The 21,601-nt window shown below is 30.5% G+C and overlaps 1 protein-coding gene across 2 annotated transcripts in view; it reads left to right on the top strand.

Annotated features, from left to right (window-relative positions):
* PCDH10 (protocadherin 10) overlaps window positions 1–21,601 on the top strand; it is a 58,878-nt gene that overhangs the window by 9,813 nt on the left and 27,464 nt on the right. For both annotated transcript variants that reach the window (XM_030815700.1, XM_030815701.1), the window contains exon 4: window positions 3,957–4,262. In XM_030815700.1, coding sequence (XP_030671560.1) covers window positions 3,957–4,262 — 306 coding nt within the window. The remainder of the gene's footprint in view (window positions 1–3,956; window positions 4,263–21,601) is intronic.

Here is a 21,601-nt window from a genome sequence, read left to right as displayed (position 1 = left end):
AGAAATCTTCTCAAAAAATGAAAAGTTTTATATCTTCTTTAAAATTAATTTATCATATTTGGAAAAAAATAAACGTTTTGAATGAAAGCTTGTTGCACAAAAAGAAATGTTCACGCAATATTGTATTATGACAGTCACCAAAAAAGTAGCACAAATTGAATTCTAAAATTTCTGAAATCACAATTTGGTCTCAATGGAAATATCCACTGCCTCTGAGTATACAGAACAAGTTACTAGCCAGTTGAAAACCATGTACTTTAAAATTTGTCTAAATATATCTTTGCATAACAGGCAGTCTATCATGTCAGCTGTCATCCCTTGCAGAACAGATTATTTCTGAAAAGTGGAAAAAATAAATAACTAGAAAAAGAGATTGCAAGTAAAAGATATATGTTGAAACATTTATTAGATATTACCAAAATTTCAAAACTGAGGTTTGGAATAATAGACATTGGAGACTCTGAAAGGTGGGAAGACTGAAGCCAGGTGAGGGTTGTGAAATTATCTAATGAGTACAATTTACATTATTCAGGTGATGGTTACACTAAAAATCCAGACTACACCACCATAACAAAATTGCACTTGTATCCCTAAAGTCTATTTAATTGTTTTTTAATTTAATTGAGGTTTGGTCTGTAATTTTCTGTTGTAAAATCCCACAGTTTCCATAGTAAGGGCATTTGAATGAGAAAAAGAAAAATTAAGTTAAACTTATTAACTTTTGAGCTGCCAATTTGAGCTATTAAAAAATTATAAGAGCAGTGTTAAAGTTATGCATTTTAATATATCCTAGCTACTGTAATATCTGGCATCCCTGTGCATCATGAAGTCATTTATCACAACAAAACTTAAATATACCTCTGCTTACTTGGTAATTAAAGTACTATATTTAATGGGACTACCGACAGGTGATAAAAGATAAAATGTTAGTTATACAGTATCTTCCGAAGGTGAGGAATCGTAATGGAATAAATTTATGTGGCTCTCAAACTATATAACTACACAACAAATGAAAAAATCAATTTTTAATGAATTTTTCTGTTACTTATCTAAGTTTATTGATTTACTATTTACATTATGTTTTAAATGTTTGTTTCTATGTCTGATTTTTCTTCCTGAGAAATAGGTACACTTATCAATAAAACTGATGAAACATTTATGTACAATTTGAGCCACCTTACTTTTCCTTCTAGTTACATGAAGCTGTATATTATTACTAAAGGACTTCTACTTTAAAAGGATTAATTCATAGATTTATTAAGAACATTATTTACATGTTTATTGCCTCTGTAGAGTGATACTGTTCATTTAACAAAAAACTTTTCTATATCCTCACTTTTTTTTTTTTTTGCCATGCACATGCTATAGTTTATTTTTAATACAGATTAAACTGTGTGAACTTTACTATGTAATCTAAGGAAATTTTAACCAAACTCAAATAATCAAAAGAGGCAGAAGAAAAACTTACTTGCCAGATAAGAAAATAGGCACATTGGGGTATAAACTACATAAAAGTAATTTCTACCAAAATCAAGCAGTATCCTAATATATGTTGACATACTAGATTATTAAAATTATGTGTGGAATCATCATATTCACAATTAGAAGAGTAGTTGGGCCTAGGTGCAAAAAAAATATGTGAAAGGTTGTATACTGTCTTATCTAGCATATTTAAAATGATATTTAGTTATCATGTGAAGAAAAATGATATTAGTTCTAATTTATATTGGAATGTAATTATATCAGCTATTCAAATTGAGTATATAAGTTTATTTTAAAAATAAATAATTACTCATAATAATTTTACTCTAAAGGACGTTTCTACTGTTAAAAAATCTATGTTCCGCCATCATTCTATTAATAAATAGACAGCATTTATCATATCAAAGTATCAATCTTCTCTCTGGTTCTGTAGCCTCTACCTAGTTAGTATGTAAATGTGTATCAGGGACATTCTATTTCCCTTTCTTTTTTCTTTTCACATGTCTTCTTGCAAAAATAGGATAAAGGAGTGAGCTTCTTTGGTGTCTAGTGAAACATTTACATGTTTTACATGCTGTTGTCAGTCAGTTTCCTTAATCCCAGCTTCAGCTCACGTTTCCGTTCCTTAGCAGTTCACTGATCAGTAATTTATTTCCAGACTTATACAGGAAAATTATCAGTGAAATATTATAATCAAAGTCAGACTTAGCACTCTACATAGTTTAATATAAAATTTTTAAAAAGTCATTACACAGTGAGACTAATATATGATAAGAAGCTTGGTGTTACTTTTTTAAATTTATGTAATTTGCTGTTCTTAACTCCAAAATACTAGAGTTAAGTATTAGATAATCTAGATAATCTAGATAGTATTAGACAAACTAGAGTGTTCATAATTTTGAAAAATTATTTTATTTTATATATGCAGATAACATATACACAAATACACATAAATCAATATATAACAGAATACTATCAGGAATTTAAAAACCAAAACTTGCTTAAGAGCTCAAATCACTTGTGATATTAATAGAAGTAACAATCAAGTATATTCATTAAATAAATATTATTCCTTTGATTTAAAAAATGTTTTTCCAGACTGTGCATGGATTTGAGTTTCTTTTCTAATAATATACTTTTGTTTTAACAGACTAATAATATACTTTTAGTTTTAACAGACTAATAATATACTTTTGTTTTTCAAATTGATCCTCTTTTAAAATTTTATTATTTTTTTCTTTTTTTTAATATTATTTAAAAAATAAAGTGGCCTATTAGGCACTGTCATTCCATACCCAGCTCCATGCCAGTGAGCCGGGGAGCTTCTTAGCCATTTAAAGTTTGAGAATAGGTTGAGATTGTTTCGGCCCTGTTTTAAAATATCTGATAGATATGTTACTATGTTTAGAAAAACATTAAAATCCTATTTTTGTGTATGTGTTTTTCTGTGTAGTGCTATATATCAGCATTAATATCAAATAGTATTCTGTAGTGCTTGAAAATTCTTATGCTTTGCTTAAGAAACTGAATGACCTTTCTTGATCATAATCAGATAATATTTGTAATCTTGTCAATCTAAGGAAGACAATGAAATTTGAACTTGTCCTTTGAAATCTTGGTATTATAGGATTAGTAAGCAAACAACTCTGTTGACTAGGACAAGTGTGTTCCAATATGGAGCAAGTAATAAGGTATTTGTCAATAGTATCTGCAGTTGATTTACACTGCATTTGGTTACCTTGGTTTCATTAATTACAGTCATTTGTTCTGGATTTGTCTAAGATGGTAAATGATAAGTGGTTTTTAGTAATATGGACTACTAGAGTGTCATTGAGGAATACCTTTAGGAAGTCATTTCCTAGAAACCTCGGAAAATATGCTTTTAGCTGCTAATGAAATTGTGTTTTATTCTTGTTTTTTACTGATTTTCCTCTGTGTATGCCACATTTCTGTTAATGTCACTTTCTGCTTCATATTCAAATTTCATAATCTAAATATCATTTTTGATGCTTGGCATATTTCTTATGTTTATTTGTTTTTAAGGGAAAAAGTCAGATATTTATCATTGTTAGGGATCACGGATTTTAAAGCTTTTACACCTTGTTGTTTTATCTGTTTTGAACTTCACAAGAGATTTTTTTAAAAGATGTGTACTTTTTTTATTCACCATTTCCCAGTTATTTAAATTGTTTAGAGCCAATATTTTTCCCATACCCCAAGTAGTTTAGAAACATCTATCTCAGATGCCTCTTTGCCAGAAGAGTCTTATCTTTTACATTTGCAGATCATTTTCTCTTTTTAACGTGATGAACAAAAATGAGACAAAACAATATTTGGTTCCTGCAGGGTAAGCCAGGAAAAATTTGTTAAGACACCTTCACTTGTCACCCTTATGCTACCCGTTATCTTACACTGCTAAGTAACTGGTCATGTTGGTGAAGACTACATCCGTAGTTTCTGTTTTCTGCTTACAGGTATGGATCTCTTCTCCAATTGCACTGAGGAATGTAAAGCTTTGGGCCACTCAGATCGGTGCTGGATGCCTTCTTTTGTCCCTTCTGATGGACGCCAGGCTGCTGATTATCGCAGCAATCTGCATGTTCCCGGCATGGACTCTGTTCCAGACACTGAAGTGTTTGAAACTCCAGAAGCCCAGCCTGGGGCAGAGCGGTCCTTCTCCACCTTTGGCAAAGAGAAGGCCCTTCACAGCACTCTGGAGAGGAAGGAGCTGGATGGACTGCTGTCTAATACGCGAGCGCCTTACAAACCACCATATTTGAGTAAGTATTACACAAAGGGCTCTGTTAAAGTGTTCCCTTTGAGGAGATAAAGTTCAACATTCCACTCTTTTTGGTAAAAATGGAGTTCAGGTTTTTTTAAGAAATAAAGATAAAAGTGACTGGATGCTGGCAGCACTTTAGGGCAATATTCTTTATTTAAAATAATAGATTCCTCTAACATTGAGACATTAATAATTGCACTCAGCTCTTTCAAAATATGAGACTATGTTCTCCAAATTGATTATTTTATATAATCATTGCGAACAATAAAAATGCTTTGAGATTCCATAATATGTTTCCTTTGAGGATCTTGGTAATGAGAAATAGAAATATTTTTCTTTTAGTTAATGGATAAATATTACTGACAATTTAATATCTTGGTCAAACTACATAAATAATGTTTGATAAAGATAAAACTCATAACAACTCAATCAAAAGATCACTTATCTTATATAGCAGATCCATCCTACATAACGTTTTACTTCATCTACTACAAAAATAACTGTGGAACTTATAAGCTAGAACAAATGATGAGACAGATTGTAGATATATCATTTCTTTTATGACCGATGAAATTGAAAAGTAAGTGTTTTTAAAAACTTAAAGAAAAAAACAGAAGAATATTTATTTTAGCCTTTATGAAGTATAATGTGAAAAGCAAAGACTGAATGCATTGAGGTTGTGACTACTAACCTGGACATAGATAAAGCAAATAGACAAGTGTTATATGCTTAAAGGAATGGTCTTTTATTAGATGCATACATTGTGGTGACAACAATAGTCAGGTGGTGTTTTATGAAGGATTGTTTTCAGCTTTTCAGATTACTCAGAACCACAAATACCCCAGCATGATGTACCACTTTAGCACTTCAGAACCAAAAAATCATTTGTTTTGCTTTATTTTTTAAAGTTATACAAAGAGAGAACAAATAAAGACAGGAAATATTGAGATGTCTAAAATGCAATTTGGATGCTAATGTCTTAAGTTTAACTCACAAATCCACACATGCTAGTGAACTAAAATAGCCTAAACTCAAATTTTAATAAGTGAGGAACATGATGAGATCTTTGCCTCTGAAACTGAATTCTGGATTCAAAATTTTATTTATTATTAAAAGTAAAACTTTTCCAAATTTTAAGCAGCATATTTAACTACTGTTTCACTTAAACTAAGAATGTACATTATAGAAATACATTATTAATCATTTCAAGGCAAAAAGTGAAGGGTATATGATTCAGATTAATAAAAATTTGCATTTCTAAATAAATACAAATATTTGCTTTTACCATGTAATAACAGGTAAATCTACTTCAAATACAGTGGGAAAATCAACTTGCCCTCTTTTGCTCTTAGTGAGTACTAATCTTGGTGAAATTACACTTACATACAGACCTGGAATTTTAAACATCTACAAATGTCTTTTCTTTACTGACTAGATTTTTTTATTAATAAGACTAACAGAAACAATTTTTATTATTAAAATATTAATGCTGCATATATTTTAATGCAAATTTTTCTATTTCTTAAGAATCTAGTCTTTCATTTAGAAATCTGATTCAGGGATTATGAAATTTATTAACATTTATGTGTGTTGCTAAAAATCAAAAGAATGAACCTATTATTTCACCAGGAAAATTTTAATTATTTGCACATTATATATATATTCATATATATACACATATATATTCATTATATACATATTTTCATATATATACACACATATACTCATATATGTGTGTATATATATGCACTAACTCATTCCAACATATATTCATATATACATATATTCATATATATATGAATATATTTATGTTGGAATGAGTTAGTTTTTAATAGTAGTTCTTTTTCCCTAATCTGTTTTAGCCAGTTCACACCGCTCAAAATTTAGGGTTTGGGTTGACGTGTGACCTGTGGTGGATAATTTGCAGAAGAATAGCTATTTTGTTGTTTTCACTTCTACTCTTCTTAGTTCTTCATACAACTTTAATCATGTCTAGACTGTTTTTTTTTATTTAACTTTTAGTATTTAATGTCATCTTAGAGTCATCCGATTATATTTAAAATTACACCATGACTCTGACTTAATAATCATAAAAAATTTATGGTTAGTCTGATAATACAAACTCTAAAACAAAACTATTCCTGACCATTTTGCCCCTCAAATTCATATGGTGATAGTTTTTGATACTTGTGTACTTTTTCATTCAGAATAGAAATAATGTCATCTTCTAAGTCTAAAGCAAGGCCCTTACATAATTAAAAAAGCTAAAAATTAACACTAACTACTTGCTTTTAATCAGAATGTTTTAATTATTAAAGTCATAGGGTTTTTTTTTGCTAAATATGCAGTTTCATAATGAATATAATGTATATGATGTTAGGAAAAATAGCAGTATACTTACTTATGTTTTTGTAAAGCTCTAAAAAGCCTAATGAGACTGTCACTGTCATTTATACAATAATGACAAGGAAATGATGATATGCTTAAAAATACAAAAGAGATCATTGTCAATACAAATAACTTTTGATGTCTATACCTCCGATTGCTAAAGTTAAAACTAAAAACTGCAAGAAACCAACTTTTACACAAAAATAAGTGGATGCAAACATTAAATAATGTACCTCATGTTCTTAAAAATATGCTTACATTTACATTTCTTTTTATTTTAATGTATTAACAAAAGACCCATGAAGAGTATACATGATGTATTTAATAAAAGAAGACTTTTTAAAAATCAGGAATAATTTTGAACACATCCTTCAATACTTGCTGAGTTATTCATGAGCACTTTCTGAGCTTGCTTTCTCTTATTTTTCCTATAATGTTATAGTTTGTTAAGTTGATATGGAGCAAAGGGATACACTCAAAGATTGAGTAAATAAATTTAAACAGGTAGATCATGACCATATATTCAGAAATGCCATATTTAGATTTACCTTAAATGTTAATGAATTTCAGTTTTACTTTACCTTTAATTTTCATTAGCATAATTAAAAACACTAAAATACCACTTTCATTTTTAATTAAAATTAATAATTGCCTATAGCACTTTAAATAATCATGTTAGAATGAAAAAATATTTTCTGGAGTTTTAAAATAACATTGCATTTTTATCATGAACATTTTAATGATTTGTTTAGAATCATAGACATCTTATTTAAAATGATTCAGTCTTTCAAATGGCACAGTAAGTTATGTGTAAAACCATCTGGATAATCTCCATAAATAAAAATATAAAATGAATATAAAGTCAAGAATGTAATTGACAAAAGTTATATTATTAGTATGATTTCAGAAAACCCTACTAGTTAAAACATTTTAATATTTTTGTAGTCATTCCTGCTTATGATTTTGGCTTTATACTTTGAACACCATCTCTTAAGATCTTTGTCAGTAAATGAACATGAAATTCACTTCCTATCAGCTTAAACTATACAGTAATAAAGGCACAAGTATGTGTTATTTGGATACTTGATTTCTTGCCAATAAACTTAATCAATTCCTAAAAATTGAAGACAATCATAAGATACTCAATACAATTACATCAAAATGTACTTGTGAAAATATTTCTTTAAGTGTTATACAATGAAAAATTGGACTGAATAAAGTGAAAAAAACTGCATGATAATGACTAAATTTCTAAATCAATGGAGCTTTCTAGAGTCTAAAGGGAACCATTTATTTTCATGGCCCATCCTGCTTTCATATTATACAACATTTAGACTAGTCCAAGTATACTAAAAATCATTCTGGTTGTCTCCTGACCTAATTGTATTTTTGCCAACTTGTTAATCTTCTTGAAATTTCAACTTGATGCACCCATATGATGATTAAAAAAATAAATTTCTAAAACAGTGCATTTAAAATACTGCTAAAACGTATCTAGACCTTTTATCAATAGACGTTATTTGGGGGAAAATTTTAGGCATCTATATTATGTCTATGTGCACTTCAAGTTTTTAGTTGATTGAAATTGTAGAACATGTTTTGTTTAGTAACATTTCTTCCAATCCCTTCATTATCTCAGCCTGCCTTCTGTGAGTTTTCATAATTTGTTGAACTCAGTAGTGCAGTAAGAGCATACATAGAATTCAAAATAAAATGACTTTTCTTACTGATACACATTACCCTCATACTTATGTACCTCTGTATAGTGTTTTCTCTAGGATTTGCATTTTCCTCTAATGACTTAAATATAGCCTCACTATCCAATGTTAAAGTCCAAAAATAAATATTTTTATAGAAGGCCTTGCTTTCATATAGGCCCATACACCACTAAATGAGTGGACCTCTCTTGTAGGATTTTTTCTTTTTAACTTGATATGTTAATTTCTGATTAGTTCTCTTCCATGTTGTGCTACTTTGTCTACTCTGTTTCTGAGGGTGGGTTTTTTGTTGTTGTTGTTCTTTTACTCTTTATATTCATACAGATTGGTGAACCTAATTTTCTCACTTTTTCAGTTTATTTCTTTGGGACAGTTTTATGGCCTTAGAAATACACTAGTCATTCTATTTTTTCATTAAATTCCTTTATCCGGGAATTATGAATAAATCTGGCATTATCAAAAAGTTTACTCACTTCAACTCCATGAATAGGAAACAAATGGTAACTTGGCATCAGAAAAAAAATTTAACCCTGTTCATTTTCTCTATCTGAATTTTATTATATTTTATGCTACTTATTTTAAAATATTACTTATTTTATTGTATTTGGTGAATTTTATTATATTCTACTTCTCTCAAATATGGTCATCTATTCATAGTTCATGTCATTCCTCCAGTTAACTAACTGATGCAGCAGTTGATGGGAACTTCTCTGTAACACTAGATACATGAGATATAATATTTTGTTTCTTTTTCTTTAGTTGTTGTATAGTCGTCTATCTCAGCTAGTAGAATTTAAAGTGAAAGCTATAAATATGAAACACAGCAGTTGTTTTATATATAAATATCTGGTCATTTCTGTAAGCAATTTTTTTTTTACTTACTCAGACATCAGTACTTCTCTGTGACTTATTTCAAGCCATTTAAAATTTGTGCCTGTGGGTAATTTTGAACTAGTTTCACCCAAGAAGTTTCTATTCCCCCAGTTAAAGAACAATTTCATAAGTTTCTTTTATCAATATATTTATCTTTATAATTATCTGTAATATTTAAAAATGGCATTTTAATGACTTCAAATTGAATTGACTTTATTTTGACAATTTGACATGTGGTTCACCCCAACCTTTATATTCTAAATATTCAAAACTTATACAATTATAAGTACTATGTTTTGCAACTGCTTTCTCACCATTTATTAACTTTGCTAAAATCTGCTCCAGCTCTACTACGATTTTTCTTCCCAGTACAATTACTCTCTTGGCATATTTAGACTCGTTATCCAGCTATGCATATTACAAATGCTAAATAATTATGTGATGAAAAATGAATTAATGGGAATTTTTAAAGTATGCAAAATTTCATTAATGTTGTCATTATTTATTCATTCATTTATGTACACACACAGTTGTTGATACCTCCAAGCAAACTTTATTCTTTTCTTCTAATTTTTTAAAAATGTTTTAATTAGTTATATTCTTTTTTAGCTACACCTACAGATTTTTACATAGGGAAGTAGAATTTAAACTAATTCAAGCTATTGAAATGCACCCAACTAGGGCGTCTGTGTAAAATATCATGGAGTGTTTCAGGACTTTGAGATGTTAAACTTCTTTTGATTTGTTCTAAGAACTTATTTCATATCCTAAGGCAGAGTTAAATTGTTTCTTATTTCTTAACCCTCTTACAATTTTAATTACTCCCCATTCTTCCCCATCTGCAGTACCATCTTTCTTTTATTTGCTAGCAGCTTAATATGTTAGCTCTCATCTTTCATCTTTTTATAAAGCTAATAGTTTTATATTTTCCTCTACTTTAGTCACCTTTTTTCTTTATTTAATTCCCATGTAGGATCTATTTATTTGCATTTTAAAATTACATTTTTGAGTTCACAGATATATGGTTAAGTAAAATATTGTCATTTAAGGGCATATAGAGAAAACATAATCGATAAAAGTTAATTACACCACTTTTATTCAATATTGTATAGTTCTTTAGTATGACTCTTCAACTGTTTTTCAAAGCAGTTTATCTCATGCATATTTAGGACTTCTTAGAATTAATATTTAGCATATTAACATTATTTATATACCTCATTTTATATTACAGATCATTTTCATCCTCTTTCTTATTTTGTACATTGATGTAAAACTGTGTAAGAATTTGTCCATCATATGAGCTTAACAAAATAAGACTATCAATTAAAATATAAATAGAATTATTCAATGAAAAGAAATACCTACTTGGGAATTTTTTCCTGCTTTATTATACTGAAGATTTATGAGTCAAAATTTGAATGTGTTAAGTTATAAAGATATTGTAAATAAGTCTGGAATCTACAAATTCAATTGCCTATAAATATCATTAAACATTATTCAATACTCAATGTGCCAAACACTTTTTGGGTGAGTCTTCGTCATCTTCAATCCTTTTAATAGAGATTAGATTGTGTCATTTAGATAATATAGATTAGAAACTGTTTCAAACACTGAGATTCACTGTTCAAGTTTAAATAATATTACTGAATTAAGATTAAACTCAGCATAATGTGAGTCATTTTAATGTTTCCTGGAGTATAACAAAATATTTTAGGTTTGTATTGAGTTTCAATAAGACTTCCTAGTCACTGTAAAGCTTGACCTACTTCAATTTAGGTGAGGAGAGTGTAGGAAATTCAAAAACCTTGTCTCCCAAAATGTAATTATATACCAAAAGACATAGATAAAAACAAATTATAAGCTAGAAATTTTGCAGATAAAAATTAGGATTTTATTTATGATTCTATAACTTGTACCTTATATGACATCATGTATATACATTATGTATGGTAATAGCAAGGCACTTACCCATATTCTTTCTCTTAGAGATACAGTTCTTTTGACTGTATGGATTGAAGAGACAATATTTGAAATTAACTTTGATAAAGTGTCTATATATATATATATATACACACTGTTACGCAATACAGTGTTAGCCTAAATTATCAATGATAACTTTAAGTCATTCAACAAGGGATTATAAATACATTTTATATGCTCTGGTTTCATGATTCAGTGGTGTGGATACACTCAGATACGTTTACATCCCATATAGAATCATTACATTTTTAATCAGTTAAATTTAATTTTTAATTATATCTATCAAACAGACTTTGATTATGTGCAACATAGGAGTCAGTGTATTTAACTAATGGCTACTTTATTATCAGAAGCTGTTAACATGACAATATGGTGCTTGTTGAGAAACAGATACATGATTCAATTCATTTTAGTATATTCTTTTTGTTTTTGTTTTTTTTTTTTGAGATGAAGTCTCTCTCTGTCACCCAGGCTGGAGTGCAGCGGTGCGATCTTGGCTCACTGCCACCTCCACCTCCCGGGTTCGAGCTATTTTCCTGCTTCAGCCTCCCGAGTAGCTGGGACTACAGGCACACGCCACCAAACCCAGCTAATTTTTTGTATTTTTAGTAGAGACGGGGTGTCATCCTGTTAGCCCAGATGATCTCTATCTCCTGGCCTCGGCCTCCCAAAGTGCTGGGATTACAGGCACAAACCACCTCACCCAGGTAGTCTATTTTTTTTTTTAAGGTACTGATTGTTAAGTTTACAGTGCTTAAGTATAGCAAAAAAAACTATGACACTGTAGATGAAACAGGTTTCTGGTTCTAGTGTTTATGTATTATGAGAAAGGCAGTGTTTTTAACTGCTAGTAAAAATGTTGTAGTCAGTAGGACGTTTTCCCCACCTTAAGATTGGCCTGAATCTTACACTGGATTCCAATATTACCTGTGTTTGATATTCATCATCTATTTTACACAAACTAGAAAATTAGCTTTAATTTATCACCAAGTGTTTTAAGGCTCATCTGTGTCAGTCACTATATTTGGGCTGAAAATTACCACTTGATTCCATAAAACATATTTCAAAATGTTTTCATATTTTTCAACTAAGTTTCTTTAAACAAGACATAAGCATAGAAGTAACATATTTTCTGGATTAAACTCTGAATCACCTTGGATACAGAAATAGTCAAGATAGAGGAGCTCTCTTCTTCTAACAAAACATATGGGTTTGTTTCTTTTTTTTTTAATTTTTATTTTTATTATTATACTTTAGGTTTTAGGGTACATGTGCACAATGTGCAGGTTTGTTACATATGTATCCATGTGCCATGTTGATTTCCTGCACGCATTAACTCGTCATTTAGCATTAGGTATATCTCCTAATGCTGTCCCTCCCCTCTCCCCCAACCCCAAAACAGTCCCTGGAGTGTGATGTTCCCCTTCCTGTGTCCATGAGTTCTCATTGTTCAATTCCCACCTATGAGTGAGAACATGCAGTGTTTGGTTTTTTGTCCTTGCGATAGTTTACTGAGAATGATGTTTTCCAATTTCATCCATGTCCCTACAAAGGACATGAACTCATCATTTTTTATGGCTGCATAGTATTCCACGGTGTATATGTGCCACATTTTCTTAATCCAGTCTATCGTTGTTGGACATTTGGGTTGGTTCCAAGTCTTTGCTATTGTGAATAGTGCCGCAATAAACATACATGTGCGTGTGTCTTTATAGCAGCATGATTTATAGTCCTTTGGGTATATACCCAGTAATGGGATGGCTGGGTCAAATGGTATTTCTAGTTCTAGATCCCTGAGGAATCACCACACTGACTTCCACAATGGTTGAACTAGTTTACAGTCCCACCAACAGTGTCAAAGTGTTCCTATTTCTCCACATCCTCTCCAGCACCTGTTGTTTCCTGACGTTTTAATGATGGCCATTCTAACTGGTGTGACATGGTATCTCACTGTGGTTTTGATTTGCATTTCTCTGATGGCCAGTGATGATGAGCATTTCTTCATGTGTTTTTTGGCTTTTATAGAAACAAGTATTTAAATATATTAACTTGAATACCATCTAATAGCAAAAAAGTAGAAAAATTGAGATGTTTGTATTTCATTTTTCCTTGAACGCAGATTAGAAGATTGTGACAAATTGTGGACTATGATGCTTAAAGGAAATTGTAAATAGAGTAAAGAGATTAACATTTTGGGAAATGGCATATCTGAAGAAAGTTTAAATGGCTCAAGGAATTGTGAATTGAGAGGAAAAGTACAGAGGTGACATAATAAATGTTAAGTATTTAACCAAATGCTACACAGATAAGATGGTAATCAGTTAATCTGTCTTTATGGAGAGCAGAAAAGAGGAAATGTATCTATATAGCTCCTGTGAGATTTAAATTACACATTACAGGAAATATCCTAACCTTGACATCGGTTCTTCCTCCTGAGGGATATGGAAACATTTTACCTAGAAAGCTTTATAAACGATATACATATGCATATGCCATCTGTGATTTGGTGAAATACCACGTTCTAGCCCTGCATTGTATTTTCCCATGAAATGCCTTTCCTCATCTGCATCTGGCAAAGGAGGGAAAAGTTCAATTTACTTGAAGATGAAGAAGAGACAATTGAAAAAGCATTGTTTCATTTCCCTCCCTTCCTGTTTCTCTGGGAATGACTTTTTATTTTTCTTTCTTTGGAATTTTTTAGAGGAAAAAAACTTAGTTTCTCAAAGTCTTTTTTTCTTTTTTTCTCATCTCACATGTTGAATTGCAATGGTGAATGAAATGTCCAGGAACAAAGATATTGTAGTTTTAGAAAGAGATTTGGGGAGATGCATAGAGTATAAATGCTGAGGATGAAAATGTCAAATATATACACATCTAATAAATACCATAGATTGTGTATATTAAAAAGTATGCATCATAACTCTCAGGTTTAAAACTTCATATTGTATGTAATAATAGCTTACACATTAAGCTATTATTATACAATGAAGTCAGTTGACTCTAGATGATAAATATCTTAACCTTGTCTAATATTGCGTCTTCTCTTTACTACATTGGCTTTAATGAGAATTTTCACTTTTGGTTTCACATCATCCTCTATTCAAGTTTAAGGCAATCCATGATGACAGTTAGTATAGAACAGCTGACAATTAAATAAAAATGAAACATCTATTATTAATCATCCAAAGTCATAATTGCCTACTACCCTTAAACCTAGAAGTAATACATGCTTTCTTCATCACTTTGGAAGATATAGCAAGCAAATCTTATATGCCATATATAATTATTCTATCTGGGGTTGATATTTGGAGATTAAATTATAATACATCCTAGCTTGGTAATGTGGAAGCATGAATTAGTCATACACTTCAGAAAAATAAAATGAAAGAGAAAATAATCAAATGGAAAACTTATGTTGGCTAAACATTAATACTAAATTTAATAATAACAGAAATAACTACCTACTGAGTGTCCATTTTACAGGCACGAATAAATGAAATAAGACAAAATAAATACATCACTTTTGTAAATTGTTACAAGGTGACAGTTCTCTTCTGTCAAGGATCACAGTATGTCCTGTGAAATAGGCTATAGTAAATAATTTTAGAATCAATTTATGAATTTTTATATTATTATATAAGTATACATAATTTTATATAGGCAAAATGACTGGTATTAGACAATTTAGAAATGCCTTTTTTGATGGATTGGAGTGAATTCTAACTTCTTAGAGCTTGAATTAAGCTAATGATTGAGGAAATCTATACTTTTAAGTTATATTATGGAGTGATGTGAAGATAATTATTTCCCAAGTTATAACAACATAATATTAACTCCTATGGAAATTATTACAAACATTAAAAATTCAGGCTCATATTAGAATTATTTTTAGAAAATACTTAACATTGAATAATTTAATATTTGTCTCTCACAGTTAAAATTGAGCTTGAAATCTAGTAACATATTCCTTGATAATGTAAATCATTTTCTTTGTAGTAATTTTTATAGAAATTGTTTTCATAATGCTTATAAAAAGTGTGCTTATATATCCAATATAGAGAAAGATTACCTTTATTTTTTTCAAGGAAACACCTAAAGTAGTTACAAAGGCATATCGTATTGTTTTGAAGTTAATTTTAAGTCTGTGTTCTTTTTTCTAATCTTTTAAGTTTCTTCTCATTTAACTTACTTTCCTCTCTAATTTCAAAGGGACATCAATTGGCCCTATTATTTTTAGTAGTAGTATTTATTGTAAAGAAGCACCATAACAATTTAAAACTGTAAAAACTTTTTAACCAACTGCTTTAAGCAAGTCTTCTCAAGCTACTGACAAGAACAGTGTGACCCACATTCAAGAAAACTCATTGTTGGGCACAACTGTTTTCCAAGCACAGTGGTCTTCAGTTTTGTTTGGCCTAGAACTAGATTATATAAATGTTCTCATGGCCTGGAGTATAGGAAAATGCTTATGTTTCATGAACTCATCACAGGCTGATATATGGAAATAAGATTATTATCTTAATTTAAAATACCAATATAATAGCCAAATAAACTGAAATACTCTTAAGAGATCTCCATAGGAAAAATAAAAATACTATCAGAATTCTGGTTGATAATGTAAAGGGAATTAGATCAACTTAATTGCTAGTGACCACACATAGCCCAATGCATCCTCGTTTGATGTTAAGTGATCTGTACCTACTGCACAAATAAAAATATTCCAATCAGATTATCTCAGTGTGATATGCTCTGGGTCATCCTGGAAACACTGAAAAATGCAAAACACGAAAAAATGAAAAAGTGTTTTGAATGATTGTATCCTCCTTCCCTTCTCCAAACTTTATGCAAATCAGTTCTTCCTTTGAGATTTTTGGCAATGAATAAACCAACCTTGGGCATATTGGATTACTCCTGAAAAGTTTTCAGCTTTAAAATGTGCCTGAAGCACAACCTGCTCACCTGGTTGGATGTGGTATACTTAGTAAATACATGCTTGAAACATACCCTGTTCTTACTGCTTTCAGAATAGGTTTTCCGTAAGCATCACTAATTTTACCATTTTGACTTTATTATAACTTGTAACTTTTAATTTTAGAAGATACCATTTTTATTTTGTTCTCCAAGTATGCCTTTACCTTCTTTGAACTTATAGCCTACTATGGATTTATGAGTGACCTTTGTACATGTTCTTGCATCAGAGAAGCAATGTGGTGAAGAGCACCAGTTATGGGATCAGTCAGCCAGGTTTCAACTACTGACCCAGCCAGATACTAGCTGTGGGACCTCTCTATTTTCTTTAACCTTCCTATAATTCCTTTTCCCCATCTGTGACATGCATCCTCCAAAGCTCACTGTGGAAATTAAATTATTTAACATATTTAAAGCAGTGAGTGCCTGCCCAAAAGAAGCACTCATTAAGTGTTCAAGGCAACCATATATTCAGTTAAAATTGGAACAATGACATCAGCATGAGTATGGACAAAATTACAATTCTGGGCTTAAATAGAACTAATTTATGCTCTCTTTTACTCCCAGAGAAAAATCAGACTCCAAATGTTCTTTCCACAATATATCACTATTTTACATCTGCAGTATATATATTCTTTGACATAATACATGTTTTAAAAGTACAGTCTCCCTATTTTTCTGTTCCATCCAAGAAAACAATGGAACAGATATTATAGAACCAAATACATGATGCTCAGCAAACATTAAGCTTTGTTTATTTCATGTGTTAATCACAAAGCATGATTATAACTTTTAAAAGTTCATATTCTCATTATTTTACTTAACTTGTATGCTTACAGTAAGTAAAGATACTTGGTTATGTACAACAGTGAAAATTGTCTGAAGAGTACTCATTTTTCAAGCAACAGATTTTTATTTCAGCATAGGAAGTAGCATGTTATATTTGATAATTGTAGAAAAATAAAGGGTTTCTATTTGCTCAGGCAAAAAAATTAAAATAATGAAAATCAATGACCATATAAAATTTGACTCATCTATGTTTAGAGAATTGTATTGGCATATTGGTGCAAATTCTAGCCTTATACAAAATATTGTTTTCCTAGAGAGTTCTGATAGCCCTGTGTAAAAGACAGATGCCCTAAAATGATCAAAGTAAATGAAAGCCATCTGTTAATATGAAAAATTACGTCTTTCTGTAACATATACCAAATATATATATATATATATATATCTGTCACAGATCAATATTTGAACACATAAAAGCCTAGGGATACTTTTGCCTCCTTTGTTCTTCTCTAAAATCTTATTATCTAATAAACCTGATTCTCTCAATCAGCTTTCTATTTGTATTTTTGTACCTTTGTCTTTCAAAGTGATACAGAACTAACAAATAGTGTCACAAACCCCTTTGAAAAAACACCTAAGAAACCACCCAAACTTTAGTCTCAGCTTATAGTTTATTCATTGGGCTCTCTGTGTAATTCTCATGTTTTTTTGATTCTATGTGTAATTCTCATGTTTTTTTGATTCTATGTGTTTCTGTCTTCTAACTTCTACATCGGTTTTGCATGTACATCACTATTTTGCCCAAATAACGAGACCTAACAGCTAAGTTTTAGTGCCCAATTTCATTTCAGAATCATTCTCATTTATGTCTATTTCTCATATGAAAAGAAAAATTTCTCATTTTTTATACAATGATAAGGCTCTTGCATTTAACATTGCTATTTCTAGCAATGGAAGAAATTAAATATTAAACAAATGTAATTGTTTTTTAATCTAATATGCTTGTGAATGCAATTGCCATAGTCATCTGCAATTAAGCATTTTCCTCTTATCAAAATGCACTAGTTTTCAATGAGTCTATACGTTTCTCATCGCATTAATAGAGGAATGTGATATTTAATTTATTAGAATAAAATATCTTTGACTATCTTTGGGAAAGACTCCTTACAGTGTAATCAAGGAAGAATTTGTAGAGCTCACTTTGGGGCCACAATTCAAGCACTATCTGTGTGATTTTTAATGGATAGAGACCAAGGGCATTCTAGGAGCAGGAAGGTGCATGAACCAAAATGCAGAATTAGAGAGCAAATAATAAATTGGAGAAGTAAATATTCTAACTTGTCCAATCTATCAGATATATCCAGAGGTATAGTGAAGGTTAAGATTTGAAAGTTGTTTTGGATAGACCAAGACAGGTTTTGAATAATTATACCAAAAGTAATAGTAGTTAGCATTTATTGAGACAGCACAAAAAGCCAGTGTGCTTTCTTTTTATTATTATTATTATTATTTTGAGATGGAGTTTCACTCTTGTTGCCCAGGCTAGAGTGCAATGGCACTATTTTGGCTCACTGCAACCTCTGCCTGCCGGGTTCAAGCGATTCTCCTGCCTCAGCCTCCTGAGTAGCTGGGATTACAGGCATGCACCACCAAGACCGGCTAATTTTGTATATTTAGTAGAAACGGGGTTTCTCCATGTTGGTCAGGCTGGTCTCGAGCTCCCGACCTCAGGTGATCGGTCTGCCTCGGCCTCCCAAAGTGCTGGGATTACAGACATGAGCCACCCTGCCTGTACTTTTTTTTTTTTAATTAAAATTTTTGGAAGCAAAAAATAGACATGAGGAAAGATGATAACTTAAAATACTGGTAAATTGAAATGTAGCAGGGGTTATTTTTGCATAGGAAAGATTTAATCAAATGTATGTTACTTTTAATCACTTGAAATATGTTATTTGAAATGCTATAATTCAAATTATCCATGTGTCTTCACTAATTCTGTGAGTTGCAGATGAGATCTTCCTAGGGTAAGGTTTACTTGTGAGTGTCTCTCTATGAAAGAAGAAACCTAGAAGCAATTATTTATTTTAAAAAGTTTCAGTCTCACAGTTATAAAGTGAATTCAATATTAGTCTGTGATCATTATGTACCTTATTTTTTCTTCATTGAATGTTATGGAAAAAAATTCCTGTACTCTTTTATAGGTTTCCTAAATTTTGTTGCTGTGGACACTACCCGAGGCTTGAGATAGTGGCATGGAATCCCTTCTTTAAGCATCTCATTTCATCACTTTTTTCCTTTCACAGTCATCCTTAGAATTGAGTTGGCCACAAAGTAGCCAGGCAGTCTTTTTGAGTGCAGTGTTTTGTTACATTCTGAAGATTTAGAGTAATGGAATGCAAACTACTTCCAGATATGGAAAGTATTAACCCTGAGTTCTCCCACTGGGCTCTGTGAGAAAGCAGGCGTATACTTTGGGTTCCTCAAATCCAGGCCTTTCTGACTAGCTTACCAAAATCAATGAGGACTCCTCTCTTTTACTATCTAGCTTTTAATATTAACTAATTAGACTATTTCTCCAAAACATTTGACTCATATTCTCTTAACACATTTTTGAGACTCTCTGTTGAAGCCACAGTAACGTTCATACTTATTCCAGTTTTTAAAGACTTTTATACTTAAGCTCTGCCTACATTTCTGTTTCACGTCATTTAATAATTTGTCAGCTTCTTCATAGATACTTTTTCTCAAGCCCTTGTGTGTTTATACATTCTGTTCTGGCATCCTCTCTCATCTGAAAACCCGCTTTTCTCTCCATTCATCTGCATGACCGTCTCTTACTCATCAATCAAGATTCAATTTATTTTACTTCTAATGAGAAGACTTCTCAGACACTGAGATACAGACACTCTAACTGTAACTTCTTATAGATTCTCATACATAATTGCTGTCTTTAGAATATTTTGTGAAACAATTGTTGGTCCACTGGACTGTAAAATCTTTTAGAGCTGAATCATTTGCTCCATTTAAGGGTGCCATGTTCCATAACTGTGTCTGGAACAAAGTAGATCTCATAAATGCTTATAGACTACATCAGTGAGTCAATAAATGAAATATTCTGAATGGAAATGAGGTGCAATTCTTTTTTCTTCAAGATAGTTTGTCTAGGCCTCTACTCTGACTTAGATAAATAATAAAATTACAGTAGTCTCTGAATGACATTAAAAAAAGCAAACTAAAACAACAAAAAATCTTAACCATTTCCAGTTCTAAGTAATCTCCACTGTATTTTATCTTCTTTCAAATTTTCATAATTTTCTGTTTTTATTCTAGCTTTAACTATGCTAGTTCTTTTATTCTTTCTTCCGGTATATCACTTTGTCTTTCACAACTCCTTGAAGCTCATGTTTCACCATCACTCCCTGCTAATTTCACTAAGCTATTTTCTTTTCAATTGTCTGCCACGTATCATTGGAAAACGTATATGTAAACACTAAGTAAATATAAGATAATCTTAAATATAAAGGGTGAGCCATTGTGGATATGTATAATATTATGAACAGGAGGTTGTTGATAGTACTGGACTATGGCTGGAGGCAATTCATCTGACTTTTCCTTTAGGTTTCTGAAGTTTTTATGTTAACAGTTTGTATGTATATGGCATTCTTACTTATCGTCATTATTATATAAGTTATATTTGTTTTATGGCATTGTAGTAATGAATGGGTACATCAGATGCTGTTTTTTTAATATCATGTTGAAGAATTTTGCTTTCTTTACGAGAACATTATTATGAGATATGTAGGTAGTTTTGTACACTTGTGATAGTTTAATGATAATGCATATATGTAAGTATACATTTTCAAAACTTTTTAACCAGAATTCTTTACTGGCCCCAAGAAAGATTGATTAATTAAAATTTGAACTTTTATTTAAATTTATTGTAATACTTTGCATAAATAGTAAATATAAATGCAACATTTTTACTTCACTATGTAATTAAATGTTTATAACAATTAAGATGATCTCTAATTCAACACCAAGTTTAAAGTTTTCAAAAGTAACATAATGATTTAAGGATCTAAATCTTGGCATCTAATTAGAATTAATTAAATAAATTTTAACCTTTAACAAGCATGATATTATCTTGTTTCAATAATTTAGCATTTTTGTGATATTTTTAAAGCTAAGTTTAATTCATTGCTTATCAGTTTTCAAATCTCTAATTATCTGATGACAGGGTAAATTGAAAGGAAGAAAAAGAGGTGGTTTAATGGGTTTCTAGAGTATAACTAAAGCTAAAGTATGTACCCAGGCCTTCATTTTAGGATAGGCAATTAAAAATTATACCTACTATGCCAAGAAGAAATAATATTTATTTAATATGCTATATCCATCTCACAAAAACAAAAATTTTACTCAAAAAACAGGGGCAAAATGCAATCATAATAGAAAGAAATAATTTAACAGTTAAGATTATAAAATAATCAGACAATTAGTCATTAACTAAAAATTTATATTCTAGATAATTTTTTTATCTCTTTCTGAACTCTCATGCCTTAATTTTAAATTATTTTGATGGAAATATATAGATAACTTTTTATACGAACTAGTCCTATATTATAAT

This window comes from Nomascus leucogenys, chromosome 7b, assembly GCF_006542625.1.
Source record: "Nomascus leucogenys isolate Asia chromosome 7b, Asia_NLE_v1, whole genome shotgun sequence".
In the NCBI taxonomy this organism is placed as follows: Eukaryota; Metazoa; Chordata; class Mammalia; order Primates; family Hylobatidae; genus Nomascus; species Nomascus leucogenys.
This window is presented reverse-complemented; position numbering and strand designations above follow the sequence as displayed.